Source organism: Lissotriton vulgaris, chromosome 5 (assembly GCF_964263255.1).
Source record: "Lissotriton vulgaris chromosome 5, aLisVul1.2, whole genome shotgun sequence".
In the NCBI taxonomy this organism is placed as follows: Eukaryota; Metazoa; Chordata; class Amphibia; order Caudata; family Salamandridae; genus Lissotriton; species Lissotriton vulgaris.
The window spans coordinates 1770107080-1770133338 of NC_141693.1; the positions used below are offsets into that span (position 1 = coordinate 1770107080).

The 26259-nt window shown below is 45.0% G+C and overlaps 1 protein-coding gene across 4 annotated transcripts in view; it reads right to left on the reverse strand.

The window, feature by feature from the left end:
* Window positions 1-26259, reverse strand: part of LOC147717121 (uncharacterized) — a 197321-nt gene that overhangs the window by 70921 nt on the left and 100141 nt on the right. For all 4 annotated transcript variants that reach the window (XM_086924051.1, XM_086924052.1, XM_086924050.1 and 1 more), the window contains exons 2-4: window positions 24669-24868; window positions 17430-17533; window positions 12522-15611 (exon numbers count right to left, since the gene is read on the reverse strand). In XM_086924051.1, coding sequence (XP_086780177.1) covers window positions 12522-15611; window positions 17430-17533; window positions 24669-24846 — 3372 coding nt within the window. In that variant the 5' untranslated portion in view covers window positions 24847-24868. The remainder of the gene's footprint in view (window positions 1-12521; window positions 15612-17429; window positions 17534-24668; window positions 24869-26259) is intronic.

Sequence of the window (26259 nt, forward strand, 5' to 3'; positions counted from 1 at the left end):
CTATGTGTCTCTATGTCTCTGTGTGTCTGTCTGTGTGTCTCTGTGTCTCTGTATCCCTGTCTCTGTCTGTGTGTCTCAGTGTACCTCTGTCTGTCTGTCTCTGTGTCTCAGTGTACCTCTGACTGTCTGCCTATGTCTCAGTGTACCTCTGTCTGTCTGCCTGTGTGTATCTGTCTGTGTGCCTCTATGTGTTTGTCTGTGTCTCTGTCTGTGTGTCTGTGTCTGTGTGTCTCACTTTGTGTCTGTCTGTCTGTCTGTGTGCCTCTGTCCACGTGTCTCTGTCCCTGTGTCTGTGTGTCTGTGTGTGTGTGTGTGTGTCTGTGTGTGTGTGTGTGTGTGTGTCTCTGTCTTTGTGTATGTCTCTGAGCTATTGGTGTTGCATTATTTAGCATTGCCAATAGCTCAAACATTAATAATGTGCGACCTATTACATTGTAAATGCTTGTTAAAGAAGCTGCAGACTAACCGGTGAAGAGGTCAAAGGCAGCTGCCTGAGCAGAAAGAGAATTAATCACTAACCACTCCAAACTGCAGGATTCTGAAATGAATGTCTTTCAGCAGATGCTGGAGATGTTAACTGAAATCACTGTTCCACATGAATAGGATAAGCAATGATACTTCATTCGAAAACTTCAAAACAAACCTAAAACACATACTTATTAAGAAATACTAACAGAATTAAGCTCTATTTCTCCTAAATTGCTCAATAATTTTGATCTTCAGTTGTTAAATTTCCCCTAATTGATGACAAGTGTTAATTGTAAAGCTGCCTGATACACTTTGGTCTTGTTTGTGCGATGTAAAACCAAAAGAATATGCACTCCTAGTCTCGCCCCTGAAACCCAGGAAAGGACTCACTTCAGGTAGCCTCATACACACCATAGTCCATGCTAGGAAGAGGTAAGATCCTAAGCAAGGCTATAGTGACACGATTACTAGAACACATGCCAACCCTGCTCCATCTGGACCAGAACGGGTTCATCCCGGGGGAGATCAGCGAACCTCAACTTCTGAAGGTTGCATAGAATATTGGGGGAGGACCCACAGTGCTGACTAAGTATGAGCTTAAAATCCGTTCCGCTCGCGGATTTTGCGAATTTTCGGTAAATTCGCGATCCGCGAACTCCCGCGAATTTACCGAGAATTCGCAAATCCGCGAGCGGCGGATCCGGGGGCAAAAGTTGAAGCCTTGCCTGTTGTAACTATTTTACGATGGCGCCGGCAAGCTGCCAGCGCCATCCTAAAATAGTTACTAAGTTAGCTTCAACAGGAAGCTCTAATAGATAAAATAAAGCAGGTGCTCGATTTTATCTATTAGAGCTTCCTGTTGAAGCTAATTTAGTAACTATTTTAGGATGGCGCTGGCAGCTTGCCGGCGCCATCGTAAAATAGTTACAACAGGCCAGGCTGGTGTGCTTTCTTTAATCTTTTCCCAACTGTACCGTGGAAAATCAGCTGTGATGCTGGATAGAGGCTTTTGCATCCTTGACTTTCACGAGCGCAATACACGTGCTGTTATTGTGACCAGGGGCTTCTTTCTCTTTTCATCTGCTGAACTGATCTTTCTCTGACCTTTTATGCACACATGAGGCATGTGAACTCGCATGGAAGCCCCGCATGTTTGGCCCCGCCCACACACTCGCGGTTTGCACCGTTTTCCCGCCATTCACCCACTATGATGGACAGCTCACTCAAGGGACCCCTGCGCCCTTCGGGGCGATTGCATAGTAACACACACATGGTCGCTCGAACTAGTTGATGCTCAAATTCAGTGACTCATTCATTAGCCCAAAAACAATCGTGAGCGTCGTCGAGGCTGGACAGGTGTGCCTTCTTCCCAACTCTACCGTGGAAAATCAGCTGTGATGCTGTATAGAGGCCTTTGCATCCTTGACTTTCACGAGCACAATACCCGTGCTGTTCTTGTGACCAGGGGCTTCTTTCTCTTCATCTGCTGAACTGATCTTTCTCTGACCTTTTATGCACACAAGAGGCATGTGAACTCGCATGGAAGCCCCGCACGTTTGGCCCCGCCCACACACTCGCGGTTTGCACCGTCTTCCCGCCATTCACCCACTATGATGGACAGCTCACTCAAGGGACCCCTGCGCCCTTCGGGGCGATTGCATAGTAACACACACATGGTCGCTCGAACTAGTTGATGCTCAAATTCAGTGACTCATTCATTAGCCCAAAAACAATCGTGAGCGTCGTCGAGGCTGGACAGGTGTGCCTTCTTCCCAACTCTACCGTGGAAAATCAGCTGTGATGCTGTATAGAGGCCTTTGCATCCTTGACTTTCACGAGCACAATACCCGTGCTGTTCTTGTGACCGGCAGGGGCTTCTTTCTCTTCATCTGCTGAACTGATCTTTCTCTGACCTTTTATGCACACAAGAGGCATGTGCACTCGCATGGAAGCCCCGCCCCAAATCCGCGGATCCGCAAATCCGCAAAATTCTCGGATTTTGCGGATCCACGATCCGCAAAATCCGCGGCTCGTGGATCCGCAAAATCCGCCCATGCCTAGTGCTGACCCTACCAAACTGCTTGGTTTTAGACCTTGAAATGGCATTTGAAACTTTAGATTAGGACTACAAGTTTACAGTACTGAACGCAGTGGGCATATGGGGAAGATTACAGAGCATGATAAAACTACTATACACAAACCCCACAGCGAGGATGAAGATAGGCAGCAGAATATCGGCCCCTTCCCTGTTAGTAGAAGCACGCATCAGTGGTGCCCTCTCTCCCCTCTGCTCTTCGCCCGAGCAATGGGGCCACCGGCGCAGCGGTTCCCACAGGCGAGCTGCAAATGGGGCATACCCTTTGAGGCAAGGTGCATGATGTCCCCCTGTATGCTGATGACATCCTAGTTTATCTAAAGCCTGTCAGTGAGGGTATAGGTGACTCCCACACATACTAAACACCTTCAGATCTGCCTCAAGGCTGGGAGTCAACTGGAACAAAATGTGCCTATTCCTACTGCACCCAGACTGTCCCCCTGATGTATACTGTGGTAGACGGTCAAGCTAACCGTCCGGAACCTCGTACTTTTCAATATTTGAGCATTAACATGCACAATTTTCCTCAGGACTTGATCGACGGAAACCAAACAAAGGCGGTCTCCTCCCTCCGGCCCCAAATTACCTTTTGGTGCTCGCTCCCCCTCACAGTGCAAGGCCAAATGTCGCTGTCCAAAATGGTTATCCTTTCAAGACTCCTGTACTGCTTCGCCCACCTGCTGGTGATCATACCCCAAATCACATCTAGGTCACTGAGTGTGATGATTGGTAGCCTTGCATGGAATAAGGGGAGACGCAGTGTGGCAATGGCCAAATTGCAGCTCTGGACAGAGTTTGGGGAGTTGGGTGATCTGGTGTTTGAGCACTACCATTTGGCGTCACAGCTTATGTGGCCCACATGCTGGTGCCACCTGGCAGAGATAGGCCTGAGTCCTGAAGAGGGGGAGCTCAAACTTGCCCAAGAACTCTTTTTCCCTAATGCAGTGTTACCATTGTCCACCAGCGGTCTTCTGAGAGTTGCGCATGAGAGTTACACGAGGGCACTGTGGGTAATGCGGGACATGCCGCAATACTTCTGGGAGATCCTTTTGAACTGCCAAAACCAACCTCCACGAAGGAATGAAGGCCATCGCCGACTGGATGAGGAACAGCCGACGGAAGCTGAACTCGGACAAGAAGGAGGTCCTCATCCTAGGCTCCATCCCCTCGGCCTGAGACAACTCCTTGTGGCTGATGGCACTAGGAGCACCCCTTACACCCACCGACCACGCACGAAACCTGGAGGGTCATCCTGGACTCCACACTCTCCATGGCAAAGCAGGTCAACGCAGTCTCCTCCTCCTGCTTCAACACCCTCCGCATGCTTCGCAGGATCTTCAAGTGGATCCCCACCGAAACTAGAAGGACAATCGCCCAGGCCCTCGTCAGCAGTAGACTGGATTATGGCAACGCACTTTACGCGGGAGCCTCGGCCAAACTCCTGAAGCGACTCCAATGCATCCAGAAGGCCTCCGCACGCCTGATCCTCAATATCCCCCACCACAGCCACATCACACCCCACCTGAAGGACCTGCACTGGCTCCCGGTCAACAAGAGGATAATCTTCAAGCTCCTCACCCACGCACACAAGGCACTCCACGACACCGGACCAGCGTACCTCAACAGACGACTCTGCCTCTACACCCCCGCCCGCCAGCTGAGCTCCGCAAACCACGCCCTCGCCACCGTCCCCGCATCCAAAGAGTGACCCCGTGGCAGATCATTCTCCCACCTCTCCGCCAAGACGTGGAACACCCTCCCCATCTGCCTACTGCAGACCGAAGACCTTCTAACCTTCAAGAGACTCCTCAAGACCTGGCTCTTCAAACGGTAGCAGCATCCCCCCCCCCCGCTCCCCAGCGCCTTGAGACCCTCACGGGTATGTAGTGTGCTTTACAAATGCTATGATTGATTGATTGGTTGAACTGCCCAAAAAAGAATGGGACAAAATATTGGCGCATCCATGAAAGCTTGCCCGCAACACCCATTTTCAATATGTACAGAATAATATTCTTAACAGAGCATACGTTACCCCAGCCAATCTACACATATTTTACCCTGTGAAACCACCTATCTGTCCTTGCTGCCGGGCTCCAGAGGCAGATATGCTACACATGGTCTGGGATTGCCCCGACGCCTGAGCCATTTGGAGGGAGGTCACTGATGCCCTCGCCAGAGTAATAGTTTTTACTAACCTAAACAATGCAGCCAGCGGTGTGCTAGGCCTATATACACTAGGGGAAGCTGGTGGTGTCTCTACCCGCTTTATTGATCGAACGTTGTTAATGGCACGACATATGATCGCAATGACCTGGAAGGCAAGAGCGATAAACTGGCAAGTGGTGACTATTAAATAGGGCAGGGCCGAGGCCATGGCGCTGCACCATGAGGAGGCCTGTGGATTACGAAAATGCCCTTTTGAAGCTGCATGAGACGACCTACTGTCTGCCTATGAGCAAGACCCATTGCACAGCTGCCTATCAAGAATTAATTTCCATACTAACGAGGCCCTACATTCCCTCCCGGCCGACTCTCACCACCCCATCTCCCTAAAGCCCCCACCCTCTGCCATTCCTCCGTTTTCTCAATAAAGATGGCATGTTACTGCTCTAAATACTATGCTAATAAACAGATTTTAAAAAAAATAAAAAATAAAAAAAAAGATGGTTTAAAAACAAAAAGAAGTAAAATAAATATGTTAGTGTTAGTGTGGTCAAAGTTGGCCGAAGCTAAGGGCCAGAAAGTCACCAGTATGTCATTTTGTTCACATGATGTCATTTATTCAAACCCCAGACTGGATTTGGAGAGAGCCTCCCGCAGCTCCAGGCAGAATGAACTCTGCACGGGAAAAGCAACCTTTACCCACCAGTCACTATTCAGGGAGTCCAATATGCAGCTTGAGATCCAATTAGAATCCTGGTCATGTATTCTGGGAGCTAGCTCTTCGAGCACTTGGTCATAAGCACTTTCGTGAAAAGACATCATCACTTTGCCAAGCTGATTTGGGACCTTGAGGTGATGCAGGGAAGAGACTGCGTTAGCCTAACGCAAGATGTGTGACACTTGGCAGACTGTCTCTTGCTAGATTCACAAGACATCACCTCCATTCCTCTCTCTCACATTCACACACCCCCGCACACACACATCATACTGGGAAGGGAACTGAAGGGAGCAATATGCACAGCAAAGAAAACCAGCATTAACCAAGTCACTTAATTTTGGATACGATATTGAGAAATATTTTCTCCGGAGACGTTTTTAGGCATGGGCAACAATGGTAAGGATCCTCACCTTCCAAGGAGCCCGCTGATCAAGAAACTGGGATAGTCAACAGCTGGGGTGGCTCCTCTGTTATGGTGGAGGAGCGTTGCGAGCGCAGCAGTCACATTAATAAAATGGTAATAAATACCATTTTATTATGTGTCGCAGGCTGCGCTGTTACAGCGCAAGGGCAGGGGGCAGAGCTGATTAGTGCAATTGCACTTTTACTTCAGCCCCCTGCCAGGGCTCATGTCAGTGTGGTTGGCTGGCTGCCTCCATCCGGCCAATCTGACCTGCGCACTTCAGAGCCTGCAATCCCAGGGCTGAGAAACAGTCGAGGGACTGCAGCCGCAGGCCCCCAGCATCAAAATGAGCGCTGGGTTAGCCTGCTCCATGCAGTTCCTGGAACTGCGCTGCAGCTCCAGGATTGGTTGGTTTCGGGTTGTACAAGGGAGGAAGTTCTTCCCTTTTTACCTGAATCAGCGCATAGGAGAGAAGATAGAGATGGCTTACTTGCTCGGTGCTATGGTGTCGAGCACACCATAGCACCGAGCTAGTGATGCTCTCGGTGCTAGACGAACTGAGAGGCATGGCTGACAGCAAAAAACCGAGCGCCCTGATTTTATTAGACCTGTCAGCGGCGTTCGATACCGTCAGCCATGACCTGCTCCTGGGAAGACTGGAGGCCTTTGGGATCAAAGGCTTGGCCTTTAAGTGGTTGCAATCTTTCCTTTTGGGAAGGACACAGAGGATACAATTGGGGGAGTCGATATCGGAGGTGGGGTTCTTAGAGTGCGGGGTACCGCAGGGTTCCGCACTGTCCCCACTTCTGTTCAACCTCTATCTGCAGCCCCTGATTGCGTCCTTGGCTGAGATGGGTTGTAGAGTCTTCAACTATGCTGACGACACTCAACTTGTGCTGAGCATTGATAATACAGGGACAGCACAAATCCAAGCTCAAAACATCTTGAGGTTTACCGTGGGGTGGATGACGGAAAACCTACTAAAGATTAACCCGGATAAGACCGAGGTACTGGTAATTCCATCTACCACCTCACCGTGGAGTGATCTGTATTGGCCTGCAGAGCTTGGATCAGCCCCAAAACCTAGTGCCAACGTAAAGAGTTTGGGGATCAAACTAGATTGTGATCTGTCAATGTGCAGCCAAATTTCCACCGTTGTTGGAACCTGCACGAACATCATCAGACAACTGAGAAAGTTAGCCCCCCCTCCTTTCTTATTCTATGATGCGCTCAATTGTAGCAGCAACCGTCATTTCACGGATCGACTATGGGAATGCCCTGTATCTTGGCCTCCCAAAAACATTGACAAACAGACTTCAGGTCGTAATGAATGACGCCGCACGACTGATCTTCGGAGTACCCAGACGAACAAAGGTCTCCCCTCTACTCCAAAATCTTCATTGGCTCCCTGTTAAAGAGAGGGTTGAGTTTAAGAGCCTCTGTATAGCGCATAAGGCGATTTATGGCCATGCGCCGGCATATATTAAAGCTCGTCTGGAAGTATACAGCCTGAAGAGAACACTCAGATCATCGGATTCTCAGCTACTGGTTTGCCCCCGCTACAAATTAGTGACCAAGGGAGGGAGAGCCTTCTCTGTTTTGGCCCCTCAGTTATGGAACAAGCTGCCTGAGGGGCTACGCAGGGAGGTGAATCTCCTACGGTTCAGGAAATCTCTGAAAACACTGCTGTTCAGAAGAGCCCTGACCGCAATGTAGTCCTGTAGTGGTGTCTCTCGGAGGAGTGATGCTAAGTTATTGTAACAACATCTATTTCCAATGCGCTTAGAGACCTGTAGGTGATTGGGCGCGTTATAAATCTAAACTAACAATAACAATAACAATAACAATGGCAACTGGACCTTCCAGCAAAGCAGCATGTATATGGCAGTGATTTTTGGACATCATGTCCCACCATATTTAAATATTGCCAGCGGCTTTTGTCAAATATTTCTCTCTATATATATCCTCTCTAGCCCACACGCTCCCGCCCTTTGTACCTACCACTCCATCGGGCTGACTGTTTCTGGCTTATCACCAGTTACTTTTCAATCTACTTCTTTTTCTCACCTCCCTCGGACACAGTTATGTCTCCCTCCATACCTTGTTCACCACTCTTAAACTATCTTACATCTCCTCTCTCTTTCTAGTCCCTTTCAATCTACGTCACCTCTCCCACTACCATACTCTTTTCTCACTACCTCTCTTCTCTACCTCTACTGCTATTTTTTATCAGTTGCTCCTCTCGCTCATCTCTGTGTACCTCATTTTCTATTTCTATCCACTCTCTACACCCCCTCTTTGCGCTTCTCTGGTAGATACTGAGGCAACCACAGACACCTCCGTAGGAGGTAGGTAAACAAGCTCTAAAAACTGATAGTATTACTGCACTACCAACTCTCCCACCCCACCCCCACTGGACCAGGGTATCAGCCCTCAAAAGTAACAACAGAGGTGAGGGGCCATTAGTCCAGGCCTGTGCCACTACAAAAAGGTCAGGCCTGAGGGTTGGGACTGTGTTTTAGAGGCCAGCTCAGCAAACATAGTGAAAGGACAGGATGACTGCAACTGTCTCTGACCAATAGGAATTCCAGCTAGCGCTAGGAACATAACGTGTATTTGTAAAGCGCACGCTCACCCAAGGTCTATATTGGTGCTGAATAACAGATGTTTGTTGTTACCCAACTCTATGTTGCTCATTTTATCGATCTCAGAAGGATGAAGGGCCGAGTGGACTCGCCAGGATTTGAACCTGTGCCCATGAAGTTTAACACAGGCCCCACAGTGAAAGCGTTATTCCACTAAGCCAACAGAACCTCTCTAGCGCTGGCAATACTGCAGTCGCTGTTTTGTGAGTCTGCATGCTTTTGGTAAATTTGTGCCTTATGTAAGACTTCCTGAGGACAAACATTCTTGTGCTTTGTGCCTATCCAGTTATTTAGTAATGACGTTTCTGTTGCCATTGTACGCACTAGCAGCCATGGAGACCCTACTATTCTTAAAACAGCCAGTCCACGAGAAACACAGATGAATCAAAGGTCACCTTTAGAGGCATCTTTGGGTGATATCATTACGTTGGGAGCTACCATGTTTAGTCAGTGGGAAACAATTGAATGTCCCAGAGTACAATACATTGATGTACCTCGCAGTTGTCCCTGGTCACTATGCAGTGGGGCTCTACACCCCATGACTGACTGAGAGCTACCTGCTCAGGACGATGTGCCCAAGAAAAACAAACCGCTTGGAGCTGGAGTGAAAATGGCCTCCTTGCTATGAACTCCTGATTCTCCTAAAGGTCTCGAGCAGTTGTTAGACCTCAGGTGCAAATAGATGTTCAAGGTCTTAACTTAAAGGAAATGGTATATAGACTGCAAATAAGGGTGGGGATTCAAGGACAGAAAATGTGCAAGTACAACTGGTGAGTTCACTAATTCTACCAGGTTGGCACTTACCGAGTTGCCACATATTAATACCAGCCCCCGATTGGCCAGTGCACTGCACTTTAAATATTTTCTCCCTCAAGCTCAAATTTTATTGGCAAACCGGAAGGAGTCTAATTCAGCATCTGTGAGTGACAAATTCAACAACAAAAAGCTAACAGGACTGCACTCCGCCCTTTACCCCTTCTACGTCATAGTACAGTACGCTCCCTATATGAAAGTAAGGGCCTCAATTGACAATTTGTTTTAAATAATTTTGGATTTAAAGTCTTTATTTATTTATTGGTTTTAGGATTTGATGTGCCCCTATTTATGTCATACAATTAATTGCATAGGAGAACACATCCATGTTAACATAGGGCCGGCATGCCCATTTGCTGCTTTTTACATCTGCAAGTGTAATTCACATCGCTTTATGGGCATGCTTAAGGCAGGGAATTTTACACTTTCTATCCACGAGGTCGGACGGGGGGTGGGAAGGGGTGAATGATTGTATATATTTTACTGTAATGATTTTAATTACTTGAGTAGTTAACAAATAAACTTTGAATAAACCTGTGAGAGCTAATTTCCAAATATTGTGACATTCAGGAACAGCACTCTGCAAAGTATGCAACACACACAGAAGGAAAGTAAGTAATGTACGCAATTAAGATGGTAATCATATGACTAATTAAAATTGAGAAAAATATAACAATTGAAAGGAAAAAAAGTACTCTCCTTGTGCTGAAAGCTACCCAAGAGCTCTACACAAGGATGTGGCACTCTCAGCAGAGGCAAGGCACTGAAATTGGAGGATGTTCTGGGTGCTGCTGGGGTAGTGCAGGTGCTCGAGTCACAAACGTGTTTATTATTAATTTGTAACGTAAAATATTTCAGTTCCCTCCTGTGCTATGAAGGGCGGCCACTGAACTGAGAGGAATTGGACTATTATGTTTGAGAGAAAGCAAGAGATTTGTGCAGAACTCTAACCCCCCCATGCATCAACCTATTTAGGAAGTGCAAACGGTGCGAATCGCAAAATTCTGCCGTTTGCGATTCCTAAACAGGTTTCTGGGATGCATCAAGCATTTTTGGTAAAATCGCTATTTTTAGCGAATTCCAAAAATGCGATTGCTTTTAAGGAATCGCAAATTTGCGATTCCTTAAAAGCAATGCATGATTATTTTTAAAATTGCGAATTCGCAATTAGGGGGTGCAAATTACTACGAGGTTGAACCTCGTGGTAATTTGCGAAAATGTGTCAAAATGCCCAAAGATGCATTTTAAAACACTGTCATGTTACAGACACACATGTCCTTAGGACATGTGTGTGTGAAACATGCACTTTAAAATACATTTCAGTCGTGCAGGGGGGGGGGGGTCCTTTGGACCCCCCCCTGCACCCATGGAATGCATTAACATTTTGCGAATTCCAAATTGCGAATTCGCAATTCCCATTGATTCCTATGGGCCTTTTGGCCCATAGGAATTAATGGGAATTGCGAAATCGCAATTTGGAATTCGCATAATATTTGCGATTCGGTAAAAATTGCGATTTTTACCGAATTGCAAATTTTATGCAATTTCAATTATGCATCCCGTTTTGTGATTCCTTATTTGCGATTCCCTAAAAATCGCAAATAAGGAATCGCAAAAACGGACTTTGATGCATGTGCCTGTTGGTGCGTACGCACCAGCAGTGTGGTGTTGCCCCCAAACAAGTTGGACAAGAACCAACTTCTTTAGCAGCACAATTACTACTGACTGTAAGAAGGGGCAGGTTACTTTTCTACTGTTGTAGAGATGCCCATATTGAAGCCCGCCTTACTGCCCTAGTGGAAGTATGTATTTTCACTCTGTAGATAACAAATATTTACCCCTACTAAAAGAATGTCAAGGAGCTTATAACCTCACGAAGGAGCTGTTCTGTGATTTTCCCTTCTGTAAAGCGCGGGTGCTGGGATCGACCTAACCACCAAAAGACCATCACTACTACACAGAAGTAAATCTGATCAATGTATGACATTGTTCTGCATTCTGTCCATCAACTGTGGTTTTTGTAACGTGGAGAATGGCATGATGTTTGGAAATGTAATAACAGTTGCCACTGGATTCGGCTCGCCTGCATGCTCCAGTCAGTCTTGGAGATAGGGGCTTGGTGATCTTTAGATTGCACAGACTACTTGGATTACATGGCTCTTCAATGTCGTAAGATTTACAAAGGTGCCCGGTGGTTAAAAGAATGTGCTGGTTCTTTTGGGACAGCCAAGACTCTGCATACCACAAAGGCAGAAGAGTTTTGCTTCCTAAAGCTGCTGAAGCAGTCTAGGCACCAGCTAACTTCCTCCAAATACATTATCATTTGGTCCAACGTGATGTAATAAGAGCATCCTACAGGCAGCTGTATGACTCATCCGGGGCCTGATGAAATATGATCGCATCACCCCCATCCAGATGGAACCCCACTAGTTCCCCTTGCTAGCCGGCTTCATCATCAAAACCAACTGAATCATTTACGTAGCCAGCACCTCTGATTATCCTGCAGTGAAGTTCATGACCTCTGGTGGTTCTCTGCACACCCACTGCCAGGAGGCCATTGGACTGCAGAGTAGGAAGTGTATAAAAGAGAAAAAAACAAAACAAGAGGCCTTTTTCATCTATGCATTCAGGATCTGGAACAACATTCCTAAATCCTTCAGGACTGCCACAAAGCTGCCCTAATTTAGGATAGAGTTGAAGACAAGCTTCTTTAAAGAACACATCACAATTAAGGACCCGTAAATACCTCAACTACCTCTCCTATGACTTGCTGACTTTATGCTTCTCTTTGACCCAGTACAGTCACCCGGTGCCTTCTGGCTAAGTTTGCCATAAACCAATGCCATATGCATACATACATTAACCACATATGCATTTTTTGTTGGAAACCTGCCAACACGTTTATAACAAATTCTCTTTCAGTGTGTGACCTAATTACATAGATAAAATTCAAGAAACAAGTTAGATTTGATGAACGAACTAATATTGTGTAAGTAACTCACATTTACACCACAATATATCCATGTAAAAACACTAGAAATATAATTATTCTTTGGGTTCTGCATAAGATATCGGTTAAATCCACAAATATACAGCTTCAAAAAATAAAAGACTGTTCACCTAAGGTGCTTGCCAGACTGGCATATAATCCACATCCCAAGTTCTTTGACATAATTGAAAGCACAAACAATGCCAGAGATCTAGAGCATTACTCACCCCTTGTATGCCATCTGAGATATCATATATGATTTTGAAAGACGGGTCATGGTTGTAACCAGATAAACTCATGGCCATTGTCGTGTATGCCATTGTCCCTTTGATCACACTCTCCGAGCTGGTCGAGGAAAGACTTAGGCATACACGGCAGGTCTCGGAGGATGAGTAACAATTCCTGCATAAATTGTGACCACAGGGGCCTTTGTGCAGACTTGTGTTTTCTTTTTTGCACTGGTCGCATTTTGTAGCCGTGCTTGGATCAGTTTGGTGGTCAACATTCAAACGTCTCGAATGAGCCTTAGTGGCGGACCCATCGGACACAGTTCCAAGATTGTGCTCCTGTGTCTGACCCGCAGGTATTAATATGGAACCAACTGTTGGCTGTTCATTCCCTGTCTTTAAGGGAGTAGAATTCTGTTGGGTGCCATATAAACCTGCTGGCAATGACTGCGGGACAACAGAGAAGATCAAAGGATGGGATTCAGGGTCATCGTTAGCACCACCCTCAGTACATTTTGTCGATAGATGAAATTTATCAGGAAGAGGGCCCTTCAAATTCTCTGCATCTGCAGCCTGTTTGTCAGTCATCTGACCATCTACTAATGCATGAGCATGAGCGGCCATTTCCTGTTCTAAAAGGTTTTGATGGGAGAATTCTGCCAGTTGAGGGTAAATACCAGGCACATCAGTCACATTCTCAGGTACACTTTCTGTGAGCACCTGCGATTTAATTTGGTAGCTCCTGTTCTGTTCTACATCCAATGCCTGCAAATGATCATTATTTCTGGCAATGTCTTGGCTCCACTGTTCTTCCGAGTTCGGCCCTCCCATCGTTTCCAGTTCTTTGGACTGTTCAACATTTGCAACATCTGAGAAACGTTCTGATTTGCCTGTATGGAAATCTGGATTATGTTGTAAATCATAGTTATTATTATTATAATTAGAACTTGGTAAGATATCTCTCTCCAAGACGTTCTCGATGTGACCAAAACGCTCTTTTGTCGTATAGTCGTCAGTCACCTTAAGCATGGAAGGCAGGCCTTGCAGCCTCAATTGTTTCTCAAAACAAATGTTGTACTTCTCGCTTATCTTCTGATGAATGTCCTTGGGGTATATCAGATGTAATTTACTGTTGTCCTTGGACACCCTAACTTTATCAGAGCAGCTCTGAAAGACATGGCACCACTCAGTCAAGGTTTCATCGTCTGGGCCTTCCACACCGAGCTGGTGATAATTGAAAAAGCGATACATGACATCAGTGCTCTTTCTGTGGTAGAGAGACTCCAGGTTCTGCTTGGCGACTTCCAGCTTTGCTTTATCTAAAGAGGTGAGTTTCAGCACTGTAATGTCTTTTTGCTTTTTCTCACTGATCTGGACCTCACCCCCACTGCAGATTTCTATGATGTATGAGTGGTACACATCTTTTACATAAGCCCAAATCCAATTGTCCATAGAGATTTCAGCATCGACAACTTGGTAACTCTTTCCTGTATCAAAGTCCTTTAATTCAGCCCTCATGGTTTTAGGATGTGTGTCAGATATATCGGTTTCTTTTGTTTTTGGAGCAGAGAAACTATTTGATCTCCTGAGTGAACTTCCATGTTGAGACGGTTTTTGGTCCATAAATGCAGCGGTCTTTGTGGTATCCAACAGACCCAAACCTGCTAGAGAACTTGATAGACTAGTGTGGGAGTACACTTTCATGGGACCAGCATGTTCTAACTTTTTAGTGGTCTGTAGAATATCTTTATCTCTACCGACTAGAGGCAAGCTATCAAACCTCTTGGAATAGGGGAAGCCGGTACTTCTGTCTCCATCTTTTGAACATTTCAGATCACTCACTGCTTGCCTAGTGGCAGCCTGCATTTCTGTACTGGTGGATAAGCTACATAAAGACGATGGTTGTTCACTCAAGCTTAGATGTTTCTGATCGACAATCTGCCCACGTTTGTCGCCAACAAGATATTTCTGCTCCATCACCTTGATGTCTCTGTCCAACTGGTATCCCTTCTCTAGGGAAGAGGTTTTTGGAATGCCAAAATTTGCAGCTAATTTCTGTTCACTCTTGGACTCAAGCTTTGTGGAACTACTTTGCCTTGGTATATATTGTTTAGCCTCCAACAGTCCACCAGAATTGATTCTTTGGCGGCCCACAGCTGAAGGACTCAACAATGGATCTGGTGCTGTGAAAGGATATTTTAACGTGGTGGTGATCTCTAGTTCTTGAATGTATTGCTTGGCCTGCGAAACATCAACTACGTTACCTATGAAATAAAAGTTATGTTCATCTTCGTGGCACAGCAGCAAAGGGCACATTTTTTGCAAGTCTGTGGGCAATGTTTCTAGAGCTTTTTTGTCACATTTTATATCCGTTTTGCTTGCTTGCTCCTTCCGTAGGGTAATTTCAAGCCCCATGTAGAGTTGCAAAAGCTCAAAGTGCGCTTCAGTCAAGGTCTCAATACCACCTCTCATTTGTGAGCCAGCCTGAAGGTAGACCGTGGTGATATCATCATTACTGACATCCACTGCTTCAATCTTATAGCGATGTAATATTCTCTGGTACTCGGCCTTTTTAAATGTATTTATGTACTTGTAGATGTCAGAATCCATCACCAGCGAGAAGTCATCTAAATGATTGACAGTATTTTCTTTGACCGAAAGACTTTCCAAAGCATTTATGTCATCAATGTCGGCCAACTTCTGACTTTTATTCTCGAAGCTACGACTGTGGCCTTCAGACTTTGAGCCATATTTTAGACTCTGGTCAGTGGGCTTGGATTGAAGCGTTGCGTTGACTTCTGGCTTGAAGCCTGTAAAATCCTTCATTGTGTTTGTTTCACTCTGGCCACTGCCTTGTGTTGTCGATGGCGGAGTTTCTTTTTCGTTTGTATAGCTGTGGTCCAAAGATTTCAAAATATCATTGCTGATTGCTAGCAATTTTGTGTACGCCCCTTCGATGCAGCAAAACTCCTCTTTCCCAACAAAACGAAACTCAACATCTTTGTGATGTTTCTGTAAACGTCTCAAACATTTCTTGAAGTCTCCTGAGAATCTTTTGGAATCTACGACCATGGACATTTTCACAAATACCTGAGAAAGCAAAGCAGGAAATCTTTTAGCAAAAAAAACATATTTTACCAGAAAGTCAATATTAGACAAAATTGTCACTTTCTGCCTGTTTACAATTAATTGGTTATCTTATTTGCTAGCAACAAGAATTCTACTTACGTGTACGTGTACATAGCACCTGTTGAAAACAAAAAATCATTCATTTTGTTTTTTTACTTCCCCATGGACTTTAATTATTTTTTGTATTCATACCAGATGGGTAGCTTTTGAAATTTCATTCTAAAAACTATGAAACAAATTTTTTTAAGCAAGTAAAGGACCTACACACACTAATATATAATGTTAAAGACGTTATGTTTACTATCTGGCTGCGCCAATCACATTCATGAAGATGCCAAAACCGTAACTCAAATGCAGCCTCCGCCTTCCACCACCAAAAAGTAAAGGACAAATGAAACATGAGTGACGCATTTAAAATTGGAGAAAGGAATTGGCCTTTAGCACTGACATAGAAATTACATGATGATTTGTGACAGGCAGTGTTTATCAAGATAGCGGGTTTTTTGTGTATCAGTTGAGACACAATATGAAGATGGTATTTTTGTTCTAAAAGAGTGTAATTAGATTGAAATCTGCCCTGAAGAAGGGGAAGAACTACTGAGAAACACGTTTTGGCGTTTGCAGTACAATGGCATTTGCAGCACAGTTTTTGCAAGGTATATCATTTCCAGCAATTGGCACATCACTTGAATAAAAATAATATGAATAGAAGTTGAAATATATTTTATGTATACAATGATGCTTTTGAAACAAATATAATATTGACTGTGTACAATGATGCTTTTGAAACAAGTATAATGGTGTATATCACAATATGTTTCAAGTTTTGTACGATACTTCAAGATTGTTGAGAATACAAGTCAATGTAACAGAACAGATTTGACATTTTTTGTGTTTTTTGTTCTGAATGTGATTCTTTATTATATTTATAACTCTCCAATAATGATTGGTTTATAAGATTGAAAGTAAGCTTAATGTGTTCTATGTTGATTATCTTTAAGTCTGCTTAGGGATTAGGGAATGATATCATAGCTACACTGTGTATGAGCAGGAATGGTGGGAACCAAGCCTAAGAGGGAGTTTGCAAGGTGTTCTGTGTTGTCTGGTCTATTCCATGTAGTGCACCCAGGTTCATGCTCTGCTCTTCGCACTTTTTGTTGTGCTGTGTGGTGGTTGATGCACACTTGCTTTGATCTCTGCTCCATATGTCTAGCCAACCCCCAATTACCTCTCTTTGTAGAACAGAAACAGATTCTGCATGGGAGAAAACAAAACCAAATGAAAGAGTTCGCAACCGGTGGATACGCATAGAGAATGCTTCATGCGGAGGGGCACTGGAAGCCTGTGTATACTGTATTTGCTGAAGCTAAATTGTTTTCCTGATAACATCTTGCTATATGAAATCTTCTAAAGTGATTGCTGTATCCTGGTATGCTTCTTAAAGAGAACAAGAACTAGACATTTGCTTAAAAGTTCCTTACACTTCTGGAGAAGAAACATTGTAATAAATAAGAATCATGCAGGCACTAAAACTACAGCTTTCAAAATCCTTTGAGAAAGCAAGACCTTATGAAAAGTCATTTCAGCAGTTTTACTCCAACAGACGAGAAAATATACATAGATCAACTTCAAGTGACGGACAGAAGAACAATACTTAAGCTTCCCTAGAAGTACCTGTTCTTTCTAATATTGAGTTAAGATAGTTTAGAAATGTGTTGACATAAAAACGAATCACTTGGGAATTGAGAAATAAGGTAGTCTTTTTTAATGATGTCTTACCTCATCAGGGTTGAGGACAGGAGTGTGAGATGTTACCTTCAAACGATACGTATTTCCGTTCACAGAACAGATGTGATCTTTCACACTCAATACTCGCTGAGCAGCTAAAGTTGAAAAAACATGATACACGATTTTAAATATTTAATAGATCAGTTTACATCACTGAACACAGGTATCTCAGCCAATAAAGTTTTAATAAATTTGACTTTTGTTATATTAGGATTAAGAATACAGTCAGCACTCACGGTTAAGAACATATCTCAACAAACTGTCCTTTTGCAAACAACTAAAATCGAGAATGTTTCAAGCCGTATTAAGAAAATATATTACTTAAGTTCCAAGCCCTTGAAGCACATAAACTGTGCAAAGAGGATATATTTTATGTGTTCCTTACAAACGTCTATATAGCTTGATAGACTGACGGACACATCTGTTCGTCATAATAAATTACATACCGTCTATCAACATTTGCATTGAGAGGACAGCCTCCTAAATCTGTATATATATATGTGTGAGTATATATATAATGTTCAAATAAATTGTTTTCCTGAAAGCTCCCCATTGGGCCTCTGACCTCTTTGATGAAGGGGGTTACTGTGGCATATTTCGCGCTTGTTGGCGGCGTGAAGGGGCCCTCTCTCCCCAATTGCTCCGTGGTCTGACCAACACTGTGGCAACACGTTTTTGAACTTTCCCGAGGGATCAGGCACCACGCAGCATCCTGGAACACTGGCTCGGGTGAGCGGTTCTGCCTGGAGCAGCGCAACATTGACGGAGCGTGGGGATCACTAAAATCCACGCGTTCAGCCCTACCGAGGAAAGAGGTTTCCAGGTGGAGTGTTGGGGAGCAGAGGGGAAACAGGACATTATTTCTGGAGGCCACCAAAAGACATTACACCTCCTCACTTTGGCAAGGTATTTCAGCGCGCATCAAGCAAGATCCCCGTACTTGCACTTTTCACGCAGGTGCATGATGGAAGCTGTAGTTCACAACGGCAGCTTCTGGTGACCGGATGGGGTCAGCTGACCTTCCCTGTAGAGGGGAGGACCTTAGAAGAACTAAAGGAGGAGTTTGGCGGCATACCAGTTTTTGCAGCAGCGTCCGACGAAGGCTCTACATGCCGAAATGCATCACGCTAAGCAAATGTTCAAATAAATTGTTTTCCTGAAAGCTCCCCATTGGGCCTCTGACCTCTTTGATGAAGGGGGTTACTGTGGCATATTTCGCACTTGTTGGCGGCGTGAAGGGGCCCTCACTCACCAATTGCTCCGTGGTCTGACCAACACTGTGGCAACACGTTTTTGAACTTTCCCGAGGGATCGGGCACCACGCAGCATCCTGGAACACTGGCTCGGGTGAGCGGTTCTGCCTGGAGCAGCGCAACAATGACGGAGCGTGGGGATCACTAAAATCCACGCGTTCAGCCCTACCGAGGAAAGAGGTTTCCAGGTGGAGTGTTGGGGAGCAGAGGGGAAACAGGACATTATTTCTGGAGGCCACCAAAAGACATTACACCTCCTCACTTTGGCAAGGTATTTCAGCGCGCATCAAGCAAGATCCCCGTACTTGCACTTTTCACGCAGGTGCATGATGGAAGCTGTAGTTCACAACGGCAGCTTCTGGTGACCGGATGGGGTCAGCTGACCTTCCCTGTAGAGGGGAGGACCTTAGAAGAACTAAAGGAGGAGTTTGGCGGCATACCAGTTTTTGCAGCAGCGTCCGACGAAGGCTCTACATGCCGAAATGCATCACGCTAAGCAAATGTTCAAATAAATTGTTTTCCTGAAAGCTCCCCATTGGGCCTCTGACCTCTTTGATGAAGGGGGTTACTGTGGCATATTTCGCGCTTGTTGGCGGCGTGAAGGGGCCCTCACTCACCAATTGCTCCGTGGTCTGACCAACACTGTGGCAACACGTTTTTGAACTTTCCCGAGGGATCGGGCACCACGCAGCATCCTGGAACACTGGCTCGGGTGAGCGGTTCTGCCTGGAGCAGCGCAACATTGGCGGAGCGTGGGGATCACTAAAATCCACGCGTTCAGCCCTACCGAGGAAAGAGGTTTCCAGGTGGAGTGTTGGGGAGCAGAGGGGAAACAGGACATTATTTCTGGAGGCCACCAAAAGACATTACACCTCCTCACTTTGGCAAGGTATTTCAGCGCGCATCAAGCAAGATCCCCGTACTTGCACTTTTCACGCAGGTGCATGATGGAAGCTGTAGTTCACAACGGCAGCTTCTGGTGACCGGATGGGGTCAGCTGACCTTCCCTGTAGAGAGGAGGACCTTAGAAGAACTAAAGGAGGAGTTTGGCGGCATACCAGTTTTTGCAGCAGCGTCCGACGAAGGCTCTACATGCCGAAATGCATCACGCTAAGCAAATGTTCAAATAAATTGTTTTCCTGAAAGCTCCCCATTGGGCCTCTGACCTCTTTGATGAAGGGGGTTACTGTGGCATATTTCGCGCTTGTTGGCGGCGTGAAGGGGCCCTCACTCACCAATTGCTCCGTGGTCTGACCAACACTGTGGCAACACGTTTTTGAACTTTCCCCGAGGGATCGGGCACCACGCAGCATCCTGGAACACTGGCTCGGGTGAGCGGTTCTGCCTGGAGCAGCGCAACATTGACGGAGCGTGGGGATCACTAAAATCCACGCGTTCAGCCCTACCGAGGAAAGAGGTTTCCAGGTGGAGTGTTGGGGAGCAGAGGGGAAACAGGACATTATTTCTGGAGGCCACCAAAAGACATTACACCTCCTCACTTTGGCAAGGTATTTCAGCGCGCATCAAGCAAGATCCCCGTACTTGCACTTTTCACGCAGGTGCATGATGGAAGCTGTAGTTCACAACGGCAGCTTCTGGTGACCGGTTAGGGTCAGCTGACCTTCCCTGTAGAGGGGAGGACCTTAGAAGAACTAAAGGAGGAGTTTGGCGGCATACCAGTTTTTGCAGCAGCGTCCGACGAAGGCTCTACATGCCGAAATGCATCACGCTAAGCAAATGTTCAAATAAATTGTTTTCCTGAAAGCTCCCCATTGGGCCTCTGACCTCTTTGATGAAGGGGGTTACTGTGGCATATTTCGCGCTTGTTGGCGGCGTGAAGGGGCCCTCACTCACCAATTGCTCCGTGGTCTGACCAACACTGTGGCAACACGTTTTTGAACTTTCCCGAGGGATCGGGCACCACGCAGCATCCTGGAACACTGGCTCGGGTGAGCGGTTCTGCCTGGAGCAGCGCAACATTGACGGAGCGTGGGGATCACTAAAATCCACGCGTTCAGCCCTACCGAGGAAAGAGGTTTCCAGGTGGAGTGTTGGGGAGCAGAGGGGAAACAGGATATTATTTCTGGAGGCCACCAAAAGACATTACACCTCCTCACTTTGGCAAGGTATTTCAGCGCGCATCAAGCAAGATCCCCGTACTTGCACTTTTCACGCAGGTGCATGATGGAAGCTGTAGTTCACAACGGCAGCTTCTGGTGACCGGATGGGGTCAGCTGACCTTCCCTGTAGCGGGGAGGACCTTAGAAGAACTAAAGGAGGAGTTTGGCGGCATACCAGTTTTTGCAGCAGCGTCCGACGAAGGCTCTACATGCCGAAATGCATCACGCTAAGCAAATGTTCAAATAAATTGTTTTCCTGAAAGCTCCCCATTGGGCCTCTGACCTCTTTGATGAAGGGGGTTACTGTGGCATATATATATATATATATATATATACATATACGTATATATATATATTCTAACTCAATATTATATCAATGATTATTGGGAAATGCATCTTCTATATTAAATATGTTTTAAAGTATTGTAAATAAACAAAGTACCACTTGAAATTCCTATGATGACTTTACCATGTCTGAACCTCAGGGTCATGCACGGGTTACTTTGATGCATTATAGACCCTGGTATATTCCAAGCCCTAAATATGTGATATAGTAATATTCATAATAATAATATTAATAAGAATAATAATAATGTTGTCCTGCAGCATCTTTCAGGAGGAAAAATACATGTGCTTCAAGTTTAGGAATAAATCTATTTTCTACAGATATTTTCTTATAGAAATTCCAAAGTGTCTCTTGTCTATGAAAAAGTGGAAACCTTGAAGGGAGTGACAGGTTTTGGGACACCAGCCATGGGTTTCGTGTCTATCAGAGTTCCCGGCTATGTCCCGAATGGCTTTTACCAAAGGGAAGACTATTCTTTCGGGTACATTCCTTAGTCATTCATCTTAATTCTACAGGTACTTTTAAACTGCTCCTTTTTATTGGTCAGGAGAGCAGATCCCGGTCTCTTTAGCCCTTGCTTTAAGTACATATAACATAATAAAATGGAATTTGTATTTGGTCTGTTTTTAAAGGGTTCAAAAGATCATCATGCCTGCCATCTGAACTTCTATGCTCTTCTTTACCTTGCGACGACCAACATTTCAAGACCATCACACGTCTTGCAAAGTAAGCAAAGGCCTTGGAAGGAGTTGACTGAGGTAGGCTGTCCCTTAAGCCCTTGCTTGCACACTCTTGTGGATCAGAAATCTCCATGCTTTTCAAAGCCTTCGAAATTTAGTCCAGAGATACTGACTGCGGTCCTGCACCATGAAGGGACCATCTCTGAGTGGATCGTGGTTGAGAAAAGAAAAAAACAACAGGCCCTGGGAGGGAGTTTGTTACACCAAGAGTCACTTCTTCTTGTGGGTCATGGAGAATCAACTCAAGATGGACAGCTAGCTGGGCAAGTAAGGTCATTCAGGTATGAGGACACTATAATGATGTAACCAATAAAGCAGGCAATATTTCTGTGGCAGTGTGGACTTTGTCGCCTAAAGTGGAGAGACGTACTGAGAAAGTGGCTGGGTTTGAGCGCACAGAAGCTCTGGATGTCAGCAACCTGCATTAAAGCCAGACGCTAGGGCTTAAGTCCTCAACTATACACAGAAATGTCCATTTGAGAGTCACTGGGATTCCCCCAGAGATGCCCACATCTGTATTGAGCGTTGAAATTGAAGAGGTGATGCAGGAGTTGAACCTGAACAGAGTGCTATGACATCCTTTAGCGCCTCACAGACACAGGATGCCAATATGAGGTCTACATGGATTAGTGATGGTTATACGGCACACGGCTGATCCAGGAGAGCAGATTGAACCTGATGCAATTCGCTGGAAGGAGGTTCAAAGTGGAGAGGCCGGCATTCTGATCTGACCTGAACTGCAACCCAAAGGGGTCAAAAGAAAGTTTTAAAAGGAGCTGGACGTTCTAGAGTCAAGGCTTCAATTCACCACACTGTCAACTTGAAATGTGACTACTGTAGTGAAATGGTTGTGTTTGATTATGAAGATCCTGTAAAGGCATTTACTGAGAGTGAGGGTGAAGAGCACAGTGCTGAAATAAATGTCTAAGAGAATTGACGGAAAAACTTTTGGATTCTTTAGGGTACCCTGGAGCATAGGCGCAGGACGTAAGGGTGAAGGGACTGCAGCAGCACCCCCAAAAAATTGCCCTGCTGGAGTTTAGATGTGAATGAGCAATAAATATGTATTTAAATTTTGTGTCTATCTTGTCACATTTGCTGTGTGTTCAAAGACAAAGGTCAAATGTCAGGCTATGTCTTTTGACAAACTGCTGCTTAATAGTTAAACATGGAGATCGGGATTTACTTTTTATTCTCTGATTACAAAGTGAGAGGATTTTGTAAAGTGAATTATGTGACAATCTTGCTAGAGTACAAGGTGTGCGAAAGGAAAGGCTGTACGATATAATTTTTTTCTAACACAATAAAATAGACTAAAAATATTTCAAAATATATCTGAAATTGAAAAAGCACAAATGAAAGCACTTTTTGTAATTTGAAGTGTGGTGAAATAAAGAGTTTTAATATGATTTAAACAAATCAAGAAACTATACTTAGTCATCTGCAAATGATAATTAATTGCTAAACCCAATTTCGATACATTATCATTTGTGTGAGACATAGTGTTATAAGTACATTTACATATCTATACAAATGTAGTGGTTATTTCAATGGAAAATGTGCAGTCTGTAAATGTCAGTGTACTTCCACACCATGCTTTAGTAATAGTTTTGTGACAGTGCGCTCTAAAAATCACCAATGGCTACACCACGTCCTTATGTTTCTCCTGCTGAATTGGCGTTGCTCATTTGCTGCACATGTTTTTTGTGTGACGCTTTTTTCACAGTTCATATGAGTTCATTCATGTAACATTGATGGCAAAAACCCCACTCAGGATATTTTTGTTACTGATGAGAGAAGAGCAGACTATCCTTACCTGATGTTGTCTAGGGAGCAGTGCTTATTTTTTTTATTATTCAAGTTATGTGTCTTCCTGAAATGCAACGTGGCCCTTTTTTTACTTTCAAACCCACTCTTCCGTCCTGGGTTCATATGGAACGCTGGGAGTTCTTGCTAAAAGTGGGTCTGACCTTTTGAAAACATACAATTGGAATGTCCTGATGGGGTGTCATGGTTTGGGGTGTTGCCGGTGGCTACTTTTTGTTTCTACACAGTAGACCTTCAAATGTTCTCTGTGATAATGCAAGGTCAAAAGTTTCAAAGCGAACCAAACGAACTCTCATCCCTGTGCAAGTGAGCCCTCCTTGTTTGGCTTACTTAATTACTCTGGAGAACCAGGGTGCATTGCTCTGCTGTGTACAGGTTGATATCACAAATAACTCTCTCCCGATCTGGTTGGCATTGGCGGCAGGGGCGTAATTTAGCCCACACATGGGGTACGAACGCCCTCCCCAGTATTGAAGATTGCTAAATAGATCTCGACTGGTGTCAAAGGGCAGAACAAGTGGTGTACCAAAGTAGGGGATGTCCCATGGGAAAATATGTGGGGAGCTTGGTGTGCCTTCAGAGGATCATGGACGAGGGCGAGTAAGGATGTGGGGAATTTCTTCCTTTTCTATATGTTGTACGAAATGTATACCTGATGTAAAAGCGCCATCCTGATTATATATTTTTGTTTTCTATTCGGCAGAGCAATGTTGTATACATGTCCTTAATAATTTGTCCGATGAGCTGTGATTTCAAATAAAAAGTTTTTAAAAAAACTCTCTTCCTTTACATTCAACAGAGGGATACCTTGTCTCTTCACCAATAAAAGAACTGCACTTCTGCACAATGGGACTCGAGATAAGTCTCTTAAAAGGTTTTATTTTGGTCTTGCCAGAATGCAGCACACAGAGTTGATTAAGTGGACAGACTCATAAATGATTTACCTTTGGCATCCTCAAATGTAATAAGAGCACAGGCGGGGGGTCCGGGTTGTATGTCAATGTCTTCCATCTCTGCACTTCCATTTCGAGAGCGCAGAAAGTGGATCGTAAGTTTATCTTTCAACTTCTCAATAGGAATGTTTGTAGGAATTCCATCCACTCGTACCGTCTTTCGCTCCATGCTGGAGGTCTCCTCCAGAAAACTGCCAACATAAAAGAAACGTCATGATTTACCAACCGCATATAAAGAGAAAACGAGTGGTGCATGATATGAATGCAGAAAGGCTACCATAATAAAACTATACCATCTTACAAAACAAGGAAGCTGGGAGTAGGTGGACCGCACCAGACTAGTGTCATGGATATTTAAAGACAGAGAGGGAGAAGACATGGAGGTAAAAAGCATCAAAGGACTGAACATTTGGCCAGCAGCGGTACAAAAGGAGGTGGTAATGGATGGAGCATGGAGATGGAGCTCCGTCCATCACCACCCCCTTTTGTACCGCATTTGGCCATCAGGCACCGGTTTGCCCCTTAGCATTGTTACTCTATGAATTAGAGTAACAAAATGCGGGTAGTCGGCGTTATCATATTCCTCTTTGAATTTGATCCCAAAACAAATTATGAATGCCAGAAAAGGGACTACTATTGGAACCTAATTTATGTCTGATGTTCTATTAAGGCAACCTTGTCAAATATATCACCTCTTTTCAGCAATGGCCACATACAGTGGCAATACACCAGTAAACATGGAACCCAAAGCTAAATCCCGTTCATATGCGACATATTCAAAGCATCACTTGGAGTTAGCGAGCTCTGTTCAATGGGAACAGTCCCTATCGATTGTTTTGTGTGCCAACAAACAGCTCAGAACTGGAGTCCATATTTAGGTTACATCTCATTTTGATTACAATCATTTTGTTCTTTGATCGGGTCTCCACACTTCAGGGTACAAGGCTCTGAAGCTCTATTAACTATATTGGAGCAATTTGTCTGTGGAGATTTTTTGAGCAGACCATGTCATGCCCCTTCCAATGCTTTTAACCACTCCAATGCTCATGACGGAGCCGCTCCGTCATGAGCATCGGCTGAGCTCTGCTCATGACGGAGCGGTTCCGTCATGGCCCTGCCGCCGCGCCTGCGCGGCGCTGATTTTGCGCCTGCGCGGAGCGTTCTATTGAGCTGGCGGGGCCATGACGGAACCGCTCTGACAACGCTAACTGAGAGAGACGAGGTTGTGTCCCGTCGAGAGCGGAGTATACAAATAATCGATATACTATTGGAGGCATAGTCAAGTCAAGTCAAGTCAGAAAATTTATATAGCGCGCTACATACCCAGAGGGTCTCAAGGCGCTTGAAGAGGGGTGGGGAATTACTGGTCAAATATCCACGTTTTAAGTTGCTTTCTGAATGCTAGGTGGTTCTGAGTAAGGCGAAGGTGAGTGGGAAGTGAGTTCCAGGTTTTAGCTGCCAGGTAGGAAAAGGATCTACCTCCCATGGTGGTTTTGTTGATTCGAGGTACCGTGGCCAGGGCTTGGTTGGATGATCGTAGCTGGCGTGAGGGGGTGTAGAAGGACAGTCGAGTGTTGAGGCA